This window comes from Mustela erminea, chromosome 6 (genome assembly GCF_009829155.1).
Source record: "Mustela erminea isolate mMusErm1 chromosome 6, mMusErm1.Pri, whole genome shotgun sequence".
In the NCBI taxonomy this organism is placed as follows: Eukaryota; Metazoa; Chordata; class Mammalia; order Carnivora; family Mustelidae; genus Mustela; species Mustela erminea.
Genome location: NC_045619.1, coordinates 52,685,937 through 52,701,189, shown reverse-complemented (window position 1 = coordinate 52,701,189; position 15,253 = coordinate 52,685,937). Strand labels below are relative to the sequence as shown.

Below are 15,253 nucleotides of genomic sequence, written 5' to 3'. Positions count from 1 at the left end.
CAGTGCTGGCCAGCAGTGCTGGATCTCTAGGCAGAGGTCTCTTTTCCCTGTGCAGAAATTCCACAATTCTGCCTTCCATAGATCCCAGACCTATCACTTTCTCCTTCCTTCTTAGCATATAGACTTGTCCTTTATTTCACTGAGAAAATAGAGTTCACCAGGCAAGAACAGTACTTTCTCTTTCCTATCACTTAGACAAACATATCAGAATCTTCCCCCATCGTTCCCCCTTCCATAGGAAAAGAGACACTCTTTCCACGCAAAATTATTTCTTCCATTTGAGCATTGGGTCACCCAGTCATCCACTGCCTCAAGGATCCTGGTCTTGCATCAATTTTTAATCTCTCTCTTTCAACTAAGTTGAAAGCTATAAACACGAGCTACTCTTTCTTATCTATATGTAAAAATGTATTGGTGCAACATACAGCCCTTTATTTAGATGTTATCATTTTCCTTTCTGCTGTAAGAAAAGTTCTTAAAAACTTCTTAAAAGATATATCTAAACTCATTTTTTTCCATTCCCTTACCCCCGTCAGGTCACTGAAATTTCACATCTTTCACCAGCACACTAATAAAGCATGATGAACAATGACCTCCATATTGTCAATTTCATTGAATATTCTTCTGTCATTATGCTACTTTACATCTCTTTAGCATGTTATACTGATGAATGCTCCCTCCACCTTGAAAGCTTTCCTTAGCTTTTATCACATTCCTTTTGTATTTTCTGCTCTGTGCTAAGAGCTTTCTCCCCTACCCTTTATTTACTTCCTCATCTCATTACTAATATGGAAACAAAGACTTTATTATCATCAAGATTTTACTTTGAGAGAGGATTACTAGCAAAGATCATTACTAGCTTTGCCTTATAGATGTCTTCCAATGTGAAGAAACTTCTAAAAAAACAAACAAACAAAAAAAAAACTCGTAAGAGGATAGAGCCAGGCGTGAAAATTCATGATCATAAGGAGACTGTGGCTCACTTCAGCCTTACCAGAGGAGAGGAGGGTAGAGAGCAACAGGTACTTAACCTCATACATTGCTGGAGAGTTTAAATTAGTAGGCTGATTTGAACAAAGTATCCATTGACCCAGCAATCCATCCTGATATATTCATACATTTACAAAATAACACAGGAATAGAATATTTATCTAAAATATACAGTAAAATATCATAGGACCTAGAACAACTAAAACAATTTTGAAAAAGAAAAACAAAGTTGGAGGATCACACTACTTGATTTCAAGACATATGATAAAATTACAGTGGTATAGAAATGAAATGATAGACACATTAATAAATGGCACAAAAGATAAAATGCAGAAATAGGCCAATATGATCATTGATCTTCAATAAAGGTATCAAAGGAGCTTAATGACAAACGGGTAGTTATTTCAATAAAAAGTGCTGGAACAATTAGGTTTAGATAAAAAGAAGAAAAAAGAGACCTCCACCCATACCTCACACCATATGTTAAAGTTGGATCAAAACAGATCACAGGCCTCAATGCAAAAGCTAAAACTGTAAAATTTCTGGAAGAAACATAAAGACAATCTTTGAGAACATGGACTAGGCAAAGATTTCTTAGACAACATACAAACAACACAAACTAGAATACAAAGATTGATAACACAGACTTCATAATAATTTACAAATTCTGTTCTTTGAAACTCACTATTAAGAGGATAAAAAGACAAACCACAGACTGGGAGAAAATATTTACAAAGTGTGTATCTGGTAAGAACTTGTATCCAGAATATTAAGCACTCTGAAAACACAGCAGCAAGAAAACAAAGAAGCAAAATATTTGAACAATTATTTCACTAAAGAAAAATATATGGATGGCAATTAACCGTATGAAAAGTTGCTCAACACCACTAACCTTTAAGGAAATGGTCATTAAAACCACAACAAAATACCACTGAGTACCTACTAGAATGGCTAAAAATGAAAAGACTGCTGATACCCAGGATCACCGAGGATGTGAAGGAACTAGAATTCCCATACACTGCTGGTTGGAATATAAAATGGTACAAAGACTTTGAAAAAAAGGTTTACAGGTTCTTAAAAAGTTCAGCGTATACCTACCATATGATCCAGCCATTCCGCCTCCTACATATTGTATCAAGAGAAAAGAAAGGCTACGTCCATAACTAAGATTTGTACCCAAATGTTCAGAACAGCTTTATTTTTAATAGCCCAAAACTGAAACTACCAAAATGTCAATCAACAAGTGAATGAAGAAACAAATTATGACACATCCATATAATGGAATATTAGCAATAAAAAAGGGTAAACCATTGATACACACAACAGCAGGAATGAATCTCAAAATAATTATTCTGAGTGAAAGAACACTGAAAAAGAAGAGTACATATTTAATGACTCTGTAAAACTCTATGTACTGTAAAACTCTAGAAGACATAATCTAATCTATAGTGACATAAAGTAGATCAGGGTTTCCTGAGGACAGGAGAGTGTTGGGTGACAGGGACAAGAGAGAAGGAGGAATTACAAAACGCACGAGGAAGCTTTTCAGGATAGTTGCTGTTTTCACCATCTCGATTATGGTGACATTTTCATGGAGATAGATAAATGGAGATAGAGAGAGAGATATACATCAAAACTTACCAAATTTTACTCTTGAAATATATTCATATTATTGTGTGTCAACTATATCTCAATAAAACTATTTTTTTAAGATTCTATTTATTTGGACAGTGCACACACATGAACAGGGGAAGAGGCAGAAGGAGAGAGAGAATCCTAAGCAGACTCCCTGCTGAGCACAGAGCTGCCTTGGCACTCCATCCCATGACCTGAGATCATGACCTGAGCCACAACCAAGAGCTGGACAAAACCCCCTGAGCCACCCATGCACCCCTCACTGAAACTATTTTTAAAGGAGTTCATAACAAAAGACACTGTCACAGTAATGTAGGTGAACAACAACAGAGGTTTGGAATGGAATTAAAAGTGGAAATGGGGGGCGCCTGGGTGGCTCAGTGGGTTAAGCTGCTGCCTTCGGCTCAGGTCATGATCTCAGGGTCCAGGGATCGAGCCCCACATCGGGCTCTATGCTCAGCAGGGAGCCTGCTTCCTCCTCTCTCTCTGCCTGCCTCTCTGCCTGCTTGTCAATTCTCTCTGTCAAATAAATAAATAAAATCTTTAAAAAAAAAAAAAGTGGAAATGGAGGAGCACCTTGGTGGCTGTTAGGTGTCTCAACTGATATTTTTGGTTCAGGTCATGATCTCATGGGTCATGAGATGGAGCCCAGGTTGCTCAGCGGGAGTCGGCTTGAAAGTCTGTCCCTCTGCCCCTTCTCCAAATCAAACTAGTGTGCATGCTTTCTTGCTCCCTAATAAATAAATAAATCTTTTTTAAAAGGTAGAAATTGAGGGGCACCTGGGTGGCTCAGTGGGTAAAGCCTCTGCCTTCCGCTCAGGTCATGATCTCAGGGTCCTGTTTCCCCTTCTCTCTCTTTGCCTGCCTCTCTGCCTACTTGTGATCTCTCTCTTGCTTGCTCGCTCTTTGTCAAATAAATAAATAAAATCTTTTTTTCAAAAGTAGAAATGGAAAGAAGAGAGGAGATTTAGAATATACTTCGCTGGTGGCAATGATAAAATTTGTTGATGTAGAAAAATGAAATCAGGAAGCTCTTCAGTTTGGAATCTGAACAACTTAAGGTCATTTCCTAAGATGGGGAAGACTTTGGAGTAGGGATATGGAAGAGAATATCTACCCCATCACTGTTTGTGCTAGTGGGGAAACGGGGGTAACTAGGTGTCCATCATTAAGAGAATGAATACATGAAATGGAGATAATGCAGCAGCTAGAAGGATGAATTACATGTAGCTCGTGCAACGTGAATAGAACTCAAAAACACGTTCATGGAAAAAGTAAAATAATAAAATATATAGAATAATTTAATTAAATATGAAACAAATAAGAAGAGTACATATTTTATAAAAATACAAACAAGCGGGGCGCCTGGGTGGCTCAGTGGGTTGGGCCGCTGCCTTCGGCTCGGGTCGTGATCTCAGAGTCCTGGGATCAAGTCCCGCGTCGGGCTCTCTGCTCAGTGGGGAGCCTGCTTCCCTCTCTCTCTCTCTGCCAGCCTCTCTGCCTACCTGTGATCTCTCTCTGTCAAATAAAATAAAATAAAATCTTTAAAAAAAAAAAAAATACAAACAAGCTGGGGCACCTGTGTGGCTCAGTTGGTTAAACCTTCTGCCTTCGGCTCGGGTCATGATCACAGTTATATAGTCAACAAATCTTTGACAAAGGAGGCAGGAATATGCAAGAGGGAAAAAGTCCCCTCGACCAATGGTAGTCGAGCTAAGGCTAAGCATTTATTTCTTTCCAGGACTTTCTAGTTCTTAAATTTTATGCTTGTATTTGATTATAGATGTCAGTGACATTTCATGGTTTCAAAGTCCTTGATGCTCTGAGAAGTGTAGAGTCTAATGAAAATTATATCGCCATAAAAGAAATGTGTTTTGGGGGCGCCTGGGTGGCTCAGTGGGTTAAAGTCTCTGCCTTCAGCTCAGGTCCTGATCTCAGGATCCTAGGATCGAGCCCCGCATTGGGCTCTCTGCTCAGCAGGGAGCCTGCTTCTCCCTCTCTCTCTGCCTGCCTCTCTGCCTACTTGTGATCTCTGTCTGTCAAATAAATAAATAATTTTAAAAATTAAAAAAAAGGATACAAACAAGCTCAAGGACTATATCAAACATCAAATTATGTTTGTGAAAGTGGGGATATGGGGGCAAGGGGAAAGGTAAATGGACTGCAAGAGAGGCATATATGACTGATGAAGATGGTGACCCATGACCTTAGGAATTTGATTAACTCTAATCACTATACTCTAAACTTTAAAACATGGATGAAAGAAATTGCAAACAACACAACCAATGGAAAGATATCCCATGCTCACGGATTGGAAAAATAAATATTGGGGGCTTCTGGCTGGCATAGTCAGTAAAGCATGTGACTCTTGATCTCAGGAATGGTAAGTTCGAGCCCCACACTGGGTATAGAGATTACTTTAAAATAATAAAAAATATTTTAAAAAAAGAATATTATTAAAAATATCTACACTACCCAAAGCAGTATATAATTTTAACGCAATCCCTATCAAAACACCAACAGATTTTTCAAAGAACTAGAACAAACAATCCTAAAATTTGTATAGAACCACAAAAGACCCCAACTAGCCAAAGCAGTCTTGAAAAAGAAAAACAAAACTGGAGGTATCACAATTTGAGATTTCAAGAATCCCTACAAAGCTGTAGTAATCCAAACAGTACAGTACTAGCACAAAACAGACATATGAAACAATGGAATGGAAGAGAAAACATCCAGAAATAAGCCCACAGTTATATAGTCAACAAATCTTTGACAAAGGAGGCAGGAATATGCAAGAGGGAAAAAGTCCCCTCGACCAATGGTAGTCGAGCTAAGGCTAAGCATTTATTTCTTTCCAGGACTTTCTAGTTCTTAAATTTTATGCTTGTATTTGATTATAGATGTCAGTGACATTTCATGGTTTCAAAGTCCTTGATGCTCTGAGAAGTGTAGAGTCTAGTGAAAATTACATCGCCATAAAAGAAATGTGTTTTGGGGGCGCCTGGGTGGCTCAGTGGGTTAAAGTCTCTGCCTTCAGCTCAGGTCCTGATCTCAGGATCCTAGGATCGAGCCCTGCATTCGGCTCTCTGCTCAGCAGGGAGCCTGCTTCTCCCTCTCTCTCTGCCTACCTCTCTGCCTACTTGTGATCTCTCTCTGTCAAATAAATAAATAAAATCTTTTTTTTTAAATGTATTATGTTTTTGTTTCCTTTTTAAAAGTTGTGCTATTATTGGTTCTACACTCCCTAGAATACTACTGCTTTGTGAAAGTCCAACTGGATGCAGCGCCCTCCTTGTATTTAGCACATCTGTAAGCCTGGGTCTCTTACTACTTGATATGTTTGCATTAGTTAAGAGAGAAACTTGGTAGCTTGGTAGCTCGGTTAGAGGGGAGGGGAAATCTGCTGCTAGATCTGAACTGAGCCATACTCTTCTGGGTAAGAGTTGAGAAACAACCTCTGTACATTAAAAAAAAAAAAAAAAAAATTAGTCGAACATCACATAGTAGGCAGCCATTAAATTATTTAAAAAGTTAATTTATGCGGGTGCTTGGGTGGCTCAGTGGGTTAAAGCCTCTGACTTCGGCTCGGGTCATGATCTCAGGGTCCTGGGATTGAGCCCCACATCAGGCTCTCTGCTCAGCGGGGAGCCTGCTTCCTCCTCTCTCTCTCTCTCTCTGCCTGCCTCTCTGCCTACTTGTGATCTCTGTCAAATAAATAAATAAAATCTTTTTTTAAAAAAAGTTAATTTATGAAGAAAGACCTTCTGCACAGATTGGGAAAAAAAGAATTTCATGGAGATAACTGTATGATCAAGAGAGTTAACTTTTTATTTTTGCTTTACTAGTGCCACAAACTTGCCAGGGGTAACTTGTTTGGTTCAAGAAAACTGTGGTTTTCTTTCCTAGGATTTGTTGCTAAATGCCAAAAGACATTTTTGAACTGTACATTTGGTCAGATTGTTAGCCTTTTCTGTTTTCCTTCTTTTGAAAACCCTTGACTAAAAAACATCTGAAATTTTTTTTTAAAAAATGGTGTTGGGAAAACTAGTCGAAAGTATGCAAAAGAATGAAAATGGACCACTTTCTTGCACCAGACACAAAGATAAACTCAAACTTTATTTCACTAGGCAAGGGAGAAGAATTTGAGTTAGTAACTGACCCTGGCTCCTAATGAGTAAGTCCAGGGAACAAATAAATAGCTAGGAGATCAGTGATTTCTAATGTAACATCCTGAAGGGAGGAAGAGCAGGGAAGAACTAGATCCAATTCTGATGAGAGATGGTGAGAAATTCTTGCAAAAAGACTGAAACCTCATCACAGAGAAGAATTGCCCACAAGCTGCCTACTCAGGGGAGAGCTTGGGAGGGCACTGTCCTCCTCTGCTTCTCTTTGAATAAGTAACTGAGATTGTGTGCTCTGTAGCAGCAACGCCAGGGCCCAAGAGGAATCAGGATCATCGCATCCTTAACCAAGCCAGAATTGCTACCATCACATGAGTAATCAACAGACACCCTCCCTCCCCAGAGCCAACAGTAAGAGATCATAAGCAGACAGAACTTTGTTTCTACCACTTCCTTCTCTAAACATTACATCCAGACCAAACTGCCTCTTTGCCTTTTTAGAGGCAGCTACTGAACGCACACATGAATGGGGTCAGAAAGGATTAGAAAATACTGCACTTTTTGCCCTTAATTCCTGTAATCAATTCATGGGCTAACAGAAAAAACTAGAATAAGAATGTTTTAATTTTTTATTCATCCATTCTTTTATTTAATATTCACTGATACAAGCACTATTTTAGGTGGGGGGGAGGATATAACAATAGATAAAATAGAGTTCATGTTCCTCAAAAAAAAAAAAAAAAAAAAAGAAACCTAAGAAAAATGGCCAACAGACACATGAAAAAGTGCTCAACATCACTTGACATCAGGGAAATACAAATCAAAACCAGAGTGAGAGATCACCTCACACTAGTCAGAATGGCTAAAATTAACAAGTCGGGAAATGCAGATTCTGGCAAGGATGCAAGGGGAACCCTTCTACATGGTTGGTGGGAATGCAAGCTGGTGCAGCCACTCTGGAAAACAGGTTCCTCAAAAAGTTGAAAATAGAGCTATCCTACGACCCAGCTATCGCACTATGGGGTATTTATCCTAAAGATACAAATGTAGTGATCTGTAGAGGCACATGCACCTGAATATTTATAGCAGCAATGTCCACAACAGTCAAATTATGGAAAGATGTCCATCAGCAGATGAATGGATAAAGAAGAAGTGGTGTGTATATACAATGGAATACTATGCAGCCATCAAAAATGAAATCTTGCCATCTGCAACAACGTGGATTGAACTAGAGGGTATTATGCTAAGCAAAATAAGTCAATCAGAGAGGGACAATTATCATATGATCTCACTGATTTGAGGAATTTGAGAAACAAGACAGAGAATCAGAGAGGAAGGGATAGAAAAATGAAAACAAGATGAAACCAGAGAGGGAAACAAAACTTAAGAGACTCTTGGTCTCAGGAAACAAACTGAGGGTTGCTGGAGTGGAGGCGGGTGGGAGGGATGGGGTGGCTGAGTTATCAACATTGGAGAGGGTATGTGCTACAGTGAGTGCTGTGAACTGTGTAAGACTGATGAATCACGGACCTGTGTCCCTGAAACATATAATAAATACACTATATGTTAATTTTTTAAGTTTATTTATTTATTTATTTGACAGAGAGAGATCACAAGTAGGCAGAGAGGCAGGCAGAGAGAGAGAGGAAGGGAAGCAGGCTCCCTGCCGAGCAGAGAGCCCGATGCGGGACTCGATCCCAGGACCCTGAGATCATGACCCGAGCCAAAGACAGCGGTTTAACCCACTGAGCCACCCAGGCGCCCTATGTTAATTTTTTTTAAAACTGAGAGAAAGGTAAGAGATTGTAATCCAGCATCATCAACAGTACAGTATGGAATGATGGTCCCCCTCAGTATTCCCTCCTACATCTTTTAAACAGCATCTTCCCTCCCTATCTACAAACCCTACTTTTTTTTTAATATTTTATTCATTTATCAGATAGAGAGTGAGAGTGAGAGTGAGTGAGCACAAGCAAGGGAACAGCAGGCAGAGGGAGAAGCAGGCTCCACACCGAGCAGGGAGCCCAATGTGGGACTCGATCCCAGGACCTGGGATCATGACCTGAGCCGAAGGCAGTCACTTAACCGACTGAGCCACCCAGGCGTCCCTCTCCAAACCCTACGTAAGAGAAATAACCAAGTTTTTCTCATTGTTGAGGCATTCATGCCTAAAATAATTTGGGAATCAAGCACATAAATGGCTTCTGTAAACTTTCCTCAGATTGACCACTATGTGAAATTAACCTGCAAATCACACATCCACAGCATGGAAAATGTATGGTCATATATCAGTTTATTCAACCACATCTATGCACGCCTATAAAAATTAAATTCAGCCAAAGCCATGTCTTTAAGTGGTGAAGAGCTGAGAAGCAGAAAGCACCACCCTGTTCTCATCCTCTTTCTACAACTTAGCTTCTCACTATTAGCATTATCCTTTAGAATATAGCTTTCTCCGTGAAGGGCCACCATTAGGATAAAAATATATTATGAGGAATCAGTAACATGCCAACTTCCTAGCACACATCAAAAACACCTATAACACATGAGCAGTAGTATATACCTGCGCAGATTTCATCAGTTCGGACCATAACATTGAGGAAAGGTACACTTTTGACAGAAATGGTAAGAATGGGGGTGAAGGAGGCAGCATCAGTCAATACAGTGAGAAGTACTGCAAAGAACTTATGTTTCCCAAATGATCCTAGATCTGATCTTTAAATTGTTTGGATAATATCTAAATGTTCTCAAGGAGAGTCCAGCAACAAACCTTCAGTTCCCAGGGAAGCTGCACTAATCTTACATCAAATGCTATGTCCTAGAAGGTTCATCATTCACCAAATAAATACATGCTCATGATCATCTGAGCACCCAGAGGCCTGCTCCCTCGTGTGAGGGAGCCTGACCACAGATCTGACCCCCTCAAAGTCTGACCTTCTTACAGATCCACGGTAAAAGAGCTTCACAGCTAGCAGCTTGGAGATGGTGTTGGTTGATGGCTCCACACTTCTGGATCAAGCTGTTTGAAACAATGCTGTAAGAAATCAGGAAAGTCAATCACTTATGGTAACATGAGAGCAAAGGAGCTGCGAGGCATGGAAGAGATAAAAACCGAGCAGTTCTTTCTCCCTATTCAGGCCCCACTTCTCTCAGCTCCCAGAACATTAGCCTCTCTTTTCTTCGTTGTTGTTGGGGATTTTTGTTGTTGGTTTTGGTTTTTTGTTTTTTGGGGTTTTGGGTTTTGTTTTGGTTTTTTGGGGTTTTTTTTTTTTTTTGGCTCTTATCCACCATTCATTTCCTCTCCTGTTCTCTAGTTCCTTTCCTTACCCTTTCCTCTCCCCACCATCTATTGACCTTGACCTATTTCCCCATCACATACTTTCTCTTCTCCTTTTCTCTTTTTTCCCCATTTTTTTGAACCCCCTTACCTTGAGATTTTTAGGGGTGACCCATCCTGCCACCTCCAGCCAGATTTGTTCCTCAGACCAATCCAATAAAAATCATTTTTGAGGAACCGTAGAAGCAGGCTCTAGGGAGAGATTGAAGATGATGGAAAAAGGTAAGAAAATGTAGAAAACTAAAGAAGAGATTCAGTGTCGTGATCGATAATTATTCTTTACACCCCCTCTCGTTACCATTATTATGGACTGAATATTTATTTCTCCCCAAAATTCATATATTGAAGCTCTAATTAATAACATGATGGTACCTAGGCATATGGCCTTTGGAAGGTTATTAGTTTTAGACAAGGTCATGAGGTCCTCACTAATGATGAGATTAGTGTCCTTGTAAGAAGAAGAGTTCCCAGCACACTCTACCTCTATCAGGAAAGGACACAATTATAGGGCAACTGTCTGCAAGCCACAAACAAGATCCTCACCAGAGACGGAACCCATCAACATTTTGATCTTAAACTTCTCAGCCTCCAGAACTGTGAGACATCAATGTCTATGGTTTAAGCCACCCAGTGATACTCTGGTTAGCAGTTCAAGCTGATTAAAACCACCACCTAGTTCAAATAACTAATCTCTCTTTTAAACTTTAATTCTAGAGTTACACGGCAGAGTGCAACATTTCCTATAATTCAACTTTATGTGTATAATTGCATTCTATAGCATGAAAGACAAGATAAATATTATACTCTGCCTTCCACTGTAACTTCCTCCTTGGTTAGATGAAGTACTTAATCGGTATTCAAATAACTTTTACAGAAGAAAAGCTTAATACCACTACGGAAGCAGTCATCTTTCTCATTATCATTTAATACATAAGTTATTATTAAGCTTTCAGCAATATACTTGCTTTTTTCCCACTACACTCTTATTTTTCAAGTTCTCATCAATCTTGCATATGACAAGTAAAATAAAAACAGTTCTTAAGGAAACAAGCATAAGACAAAGTTAAGTTGGTCCCATGCTACCACTAGAACAGAGATAACAGATTCTTTGCTCTGTAGAGTCTGACATTCAAATGAAGGAGTTATACTCTAAGGTAATTGCCTCAATAAGTGGAATAAAATAAAGGATAAATCCCAGAAGATTAATTCTATTGTAGGATTTGGCATTAGTGTAATGAATAGACTTTGCAATAAACATCCTCAGCTTTGAAAATTGCTTTTGTTACAGAGACTTTTCTTGTGATGCTGAATTTTCAATGTGATGTTAATGTTAACAAGTAATGTGTTTCTTCATGAGCAAAACGGATAAAATTGTAAGTCTGAAGACCAATCTATTCATGGGAGACAGTTACATATAACATAAGTAGCTCAGTTTGGGTGTGTTTAGAGCATGAGTGAATATTTAAAGGTATTCATATGTATTTTAACAGATACTCAACCCCCTGGGTTACAAGTGGTGGGCAAGCAAATATGCGTGCAGGAGCATTTGTGGACATTTGATAACTGATGTCCCTGTGTATTCAGCAAATACTGTATGTATACTTAATGAGATAATTTCCTGCATCTTCTCAACACTCTACTTCTTATTCTTAATCCTTGAAGTCATTGCAATTCCCTTGTGAAAAAAAATAAAAACTAAAACTAATAAGAAAGCATCCAAGTTATATCTCCAGTCCTTCGATTTTGCTACCAGGAATCTTGTGTGTTAATGGTTTTGTTTGGTTGCTTGGTTGGTTTGGTTTTCTCTGAGTTAGAGTTTGACCTGATAGATGTTAAATGAAAAGGCCATAACTTGTTCCTGTGATCATGTACTTCCTGACTATTTGTCTTAAGCCTCCTTCCTACATTAATGCTCTGAGATAACTGTGACTTCATCTGGCAGTGGCCATCACAAAAGCACCATATTCTCAAATTCAGTGAACTTTGATCTCTCTCCTCCCTCCATAGACTTCTTCTGTTTGAAGGAATAGAAACTCAAAAAAAGAGCAATTATTCCACAGCAACTTAGTGATAGTACTTGGACTAGAACCCAAGGTCTTGACCTAGTACGCAACACCTTGGCATGTCCTGTACTGAGATAGTCCATCTCTCTGCAACCTATCTCTCTCCTAAACTATGCTTTCTTGGAGTACCTGCCTGGCTCAGTTGGTATAGCATGAGACTCTTGATCTTGGGGTTGTAAGTTGGAGTCCCATGTTTGGTGTACATATTACTTAAAAAATAAAATAAAATGATGCTTTACCAGCCCTGAAAAAGATCATGAGACTCATAGGATGTGTCAAGAAACGTGCACATTTGGCTAAGAGACCACATTCTCTTTGATGAAACACACCAAGAAGACAACTTAAGCTTATATTATAACATTAGATTTCAGTATTATTTACTGGGTCCCAGTGTTGCCACAGAACAGGCTGATGTATGAATAAGGAGGTCTACTAAAGTGAACACATCACGTTTGTTTCTCATTACAACCAAGGTCAGATATCCTAAAACCTGGGCTGGGTGAGGAAGACCTCACATGGTAAAGTACAAACTGCAGAACTAGAGGGTGAAAAGTAGCCACATCAGGGAAGAGAGGAAGTGTGGGGACATAATCCTGGGGAGAAAAGAAATGCAGGTGCTGTGATGGGAGGGAGTTTTGATCCTGGAAAGAAAGAAAGAGAAGAGAAAGAAAGCAGTGCAGGGAACTGCGCAAGACAAACACTTCCCCAAAACCACTGACTGGGAAAACAAGAGCAGCTGATTATCACAAGTTTTTACAAGCCAGGAAGTCCAAAGTCTGAAGCTTCAGAAGTCCATTAGCCACAGCCCAGTGGAGCCTGGTGGCCACAGCAGTGCTTCCGTGAGGAAGGAAGGCAGAGACCTGGGACCAGATAGCATGGTTTGAGGATCCCCTGGGTTGCACTGGAAGAGAGAGTTCCCCTTCTTGGAGTGCATTTGGGAGAGGCAGCATGGCCTCTCAGAGGTCAAAAGAGCTTGTGGACACTAGTGTGCTGCCCCGTTCATTAGCATAGGAACAGAGACACCACCGAGAGCAGCAAACCCTGGTGCCTGCTTTTGCTACACTTTACCATAAACTACAAGCCAACGCACAATCATGTCACTGCTTTTCTGGGACTAAGGGACACCAGCTGCAGCATGGCAAGACCCTCCCCCAGAGGATCATCACCACTCTGCACCACTCTGGGTCCCTAAAATTTGGAGTTTTGAAACCTAGCCATGAGCATGACAGAAAATACAGGAGTACTGTGTCACGCTGTGGGCAGATGGCTCAGTCACAGACAGCATGAGGGCAGGGCCTGATGGAAGCCAGGAACACAAGAGAGGAGACTGCAGAGGACTGACCTGAGGGATAGAGCCGCCAAAACAGAAAAACACAGTGCATACTGTGAAACACATCCTAAAACACCAGGCCTGGGACAGTATAGGACCTCTTAATATAGCCATTATTCTCAGGAGCAGGAAACATAAGAGGCTTTCTAACACAGAAAAAACAGTGACCTACCCAAAATGACAAGACAGAGGAATTCACCCCAAAAGAAAGAACAGGAAGAAGTGATGACCAGGGAACTAATAATAAATAATATGTCTGAACCAGAACTTAAAACAACAATGCTAAGTATACTAGCTGGGCTTGAGAAAAGCATAGAAGACACTAGAGAATACCTTTCTGTAGAGATAAAAGAACTAAAAACTTGTCAGGCCAAAATAAAAAATGCTATAACTGAGCGGCACCTGGATGGCTCATTTGGTTAAGCATATGCCTTCGGCTTAGGTCATGATCCCAGGGTCCTGGGGTCAAGCCCCTCATAGGGCTCATCCCTTTCCCTCTGCCTGCCACTTCCCTTGTTTGTGCATGTTCTCTCTGTGTATCAAACAAACAAACAAAGTATTTTTTAAAAATTAAAAATGCTATCACCTAGATGCAAAACTGACTGGACGCAATGACAAGGATGAACAAAACAGAGGAACTCATCAGTGATATGGAAGATATAATTATGGAAAATAATGAAGCAGAAGAGAAGAGGGAAAGAAAAGAAAGATCCAGGATTCATGGATCATGAATGGAGACTTAAGGCATTCAGTGACTCCATAAAACATAATAAAAGTTGTATCACAGGAGTCCCAGAAGAAGAGAGGGAAAGGTGGCAGAAAGTTTATTTGAGCAAATTATAGCTGAGAGCTTCCCTAATCTAGGAAAGGAAACTGTCATCCAAATCCAGGAAGCATCAAATTCAACAAAAGCTGGCCAATATCAAGACATATCATAGTACAATTTGCAAAATATAGAGATAAGGAAAGAATCCTGAAAGCAGCAAGAGAAAAGAAATACCTAACCTACAAGGGAAGATAAATCAAATTAGCAGTAGTTGTCTCCACAGAAACCTGACAGGCCACAAGAATGTGGCATGATATATTCAATGTGCTGAATGGGAAAAATATGCAGTCAAGAATACTTTATCCCGCAAGGCTGACATTCTGAATAGAAGTAGAGATAAAGAGCTTCTGAGATAAACAAAAGCTAAAAGAGTTTCATGACCACTAAACCAGTCCTGCAAAAAATATTAAAGGAGACCCCTAAATGGGGAAGAAAGACCAAAAGCAACAAAGACTAGAAAGGAACAGAAAAAAATCTCCAGAAACAGCAACTTTATAGGTAATACAATGGCACTAAATTCTTATCTATCAATAATTACTCTGAATGTAAATGGACTAAATGCTCCAATCAAAAGATAAAGGGTATCAGAATGGATTAAAAAAACAAGACCCATCTATATTTTGCTTACAAAAGACTCGTTTTAGACCTAAAGACACCTCCAGATTGAAAGTGAGGGCATGGAGAAACTTCTATCATTCTAATGGAAATCAAAAGAAAGCCAGAGTAGCGATACTTATATCAGACAAACTAGATTTTAAACCAAAGATTGTAACAAGAGAATAAGAAGGCACTATATCATAATTAAGGGGTCTATCCAACCAGAAGATCTCACAATTATAAATATACATGCCCCCAACTTGGGAGAACCCAAATATATAAACCAATTAATAATAAACATAAAGAAACTCATTGATGGGGTGCCTATGTGGCTCAGTCAGTTAAGTGTCTGCC

At 39.6% G+C, this 15,253-nt stretch overlaps 1 protein-coding gene and 1 long non-coding RNA gene across 9 annotated transcripts in view; one reads left to right on the top strand and one right to left on the bottom strand.

Annotated features, from left to right (window-relative positions):
• Nucleotides 1–15,253, bottom strand: part of KLRG1 (killer cell lectin like receptor G1) — a 74,997-nt gene that overhangs the window by 44,961 nt on the left and 14,783 nt on the right. For 7 of the 8 annotated variants that reach the window (XR_004286838.1, XR_004286839.1, XM_032347198.1 and 4 more), the window contains exons 4-5: nucleotides 10,175–10,275; nucleotides 9,681–9,780 (exon numbers count right to left, since the gene is read on the bottom strand). Coding sequence is in view for 6 of the 8 variants with exons in the window: in XM_032347198.1 (XP_032203089.1) it covers nucleotides 9,681–9,780; nucleotides 10,175–10,275 (201 nt within the window). In the remaining 2 variants the exon portion in view is untranslated. Of the gene's footprint in view, nucleotides 1–9,353; nucleotides 9,781–10,174; nucleotides 10,276–15,253 lie in introns of those variants that run through there. The other variant, XM_032347202.1, reaches the window with a different exon arrangement.
• Nucleotides 6,339–8,656, top strand: LOC116593232. Its single transcript, XR_004286841.1, has 3 exons — nucleotides 6,339–6,366; nucleotides 7,894–7,898; nucleotides 8,549–8,656. It is a non-coding gene; the product is annotated as an uncharacterized LOC116593232 (long non-coding RNA).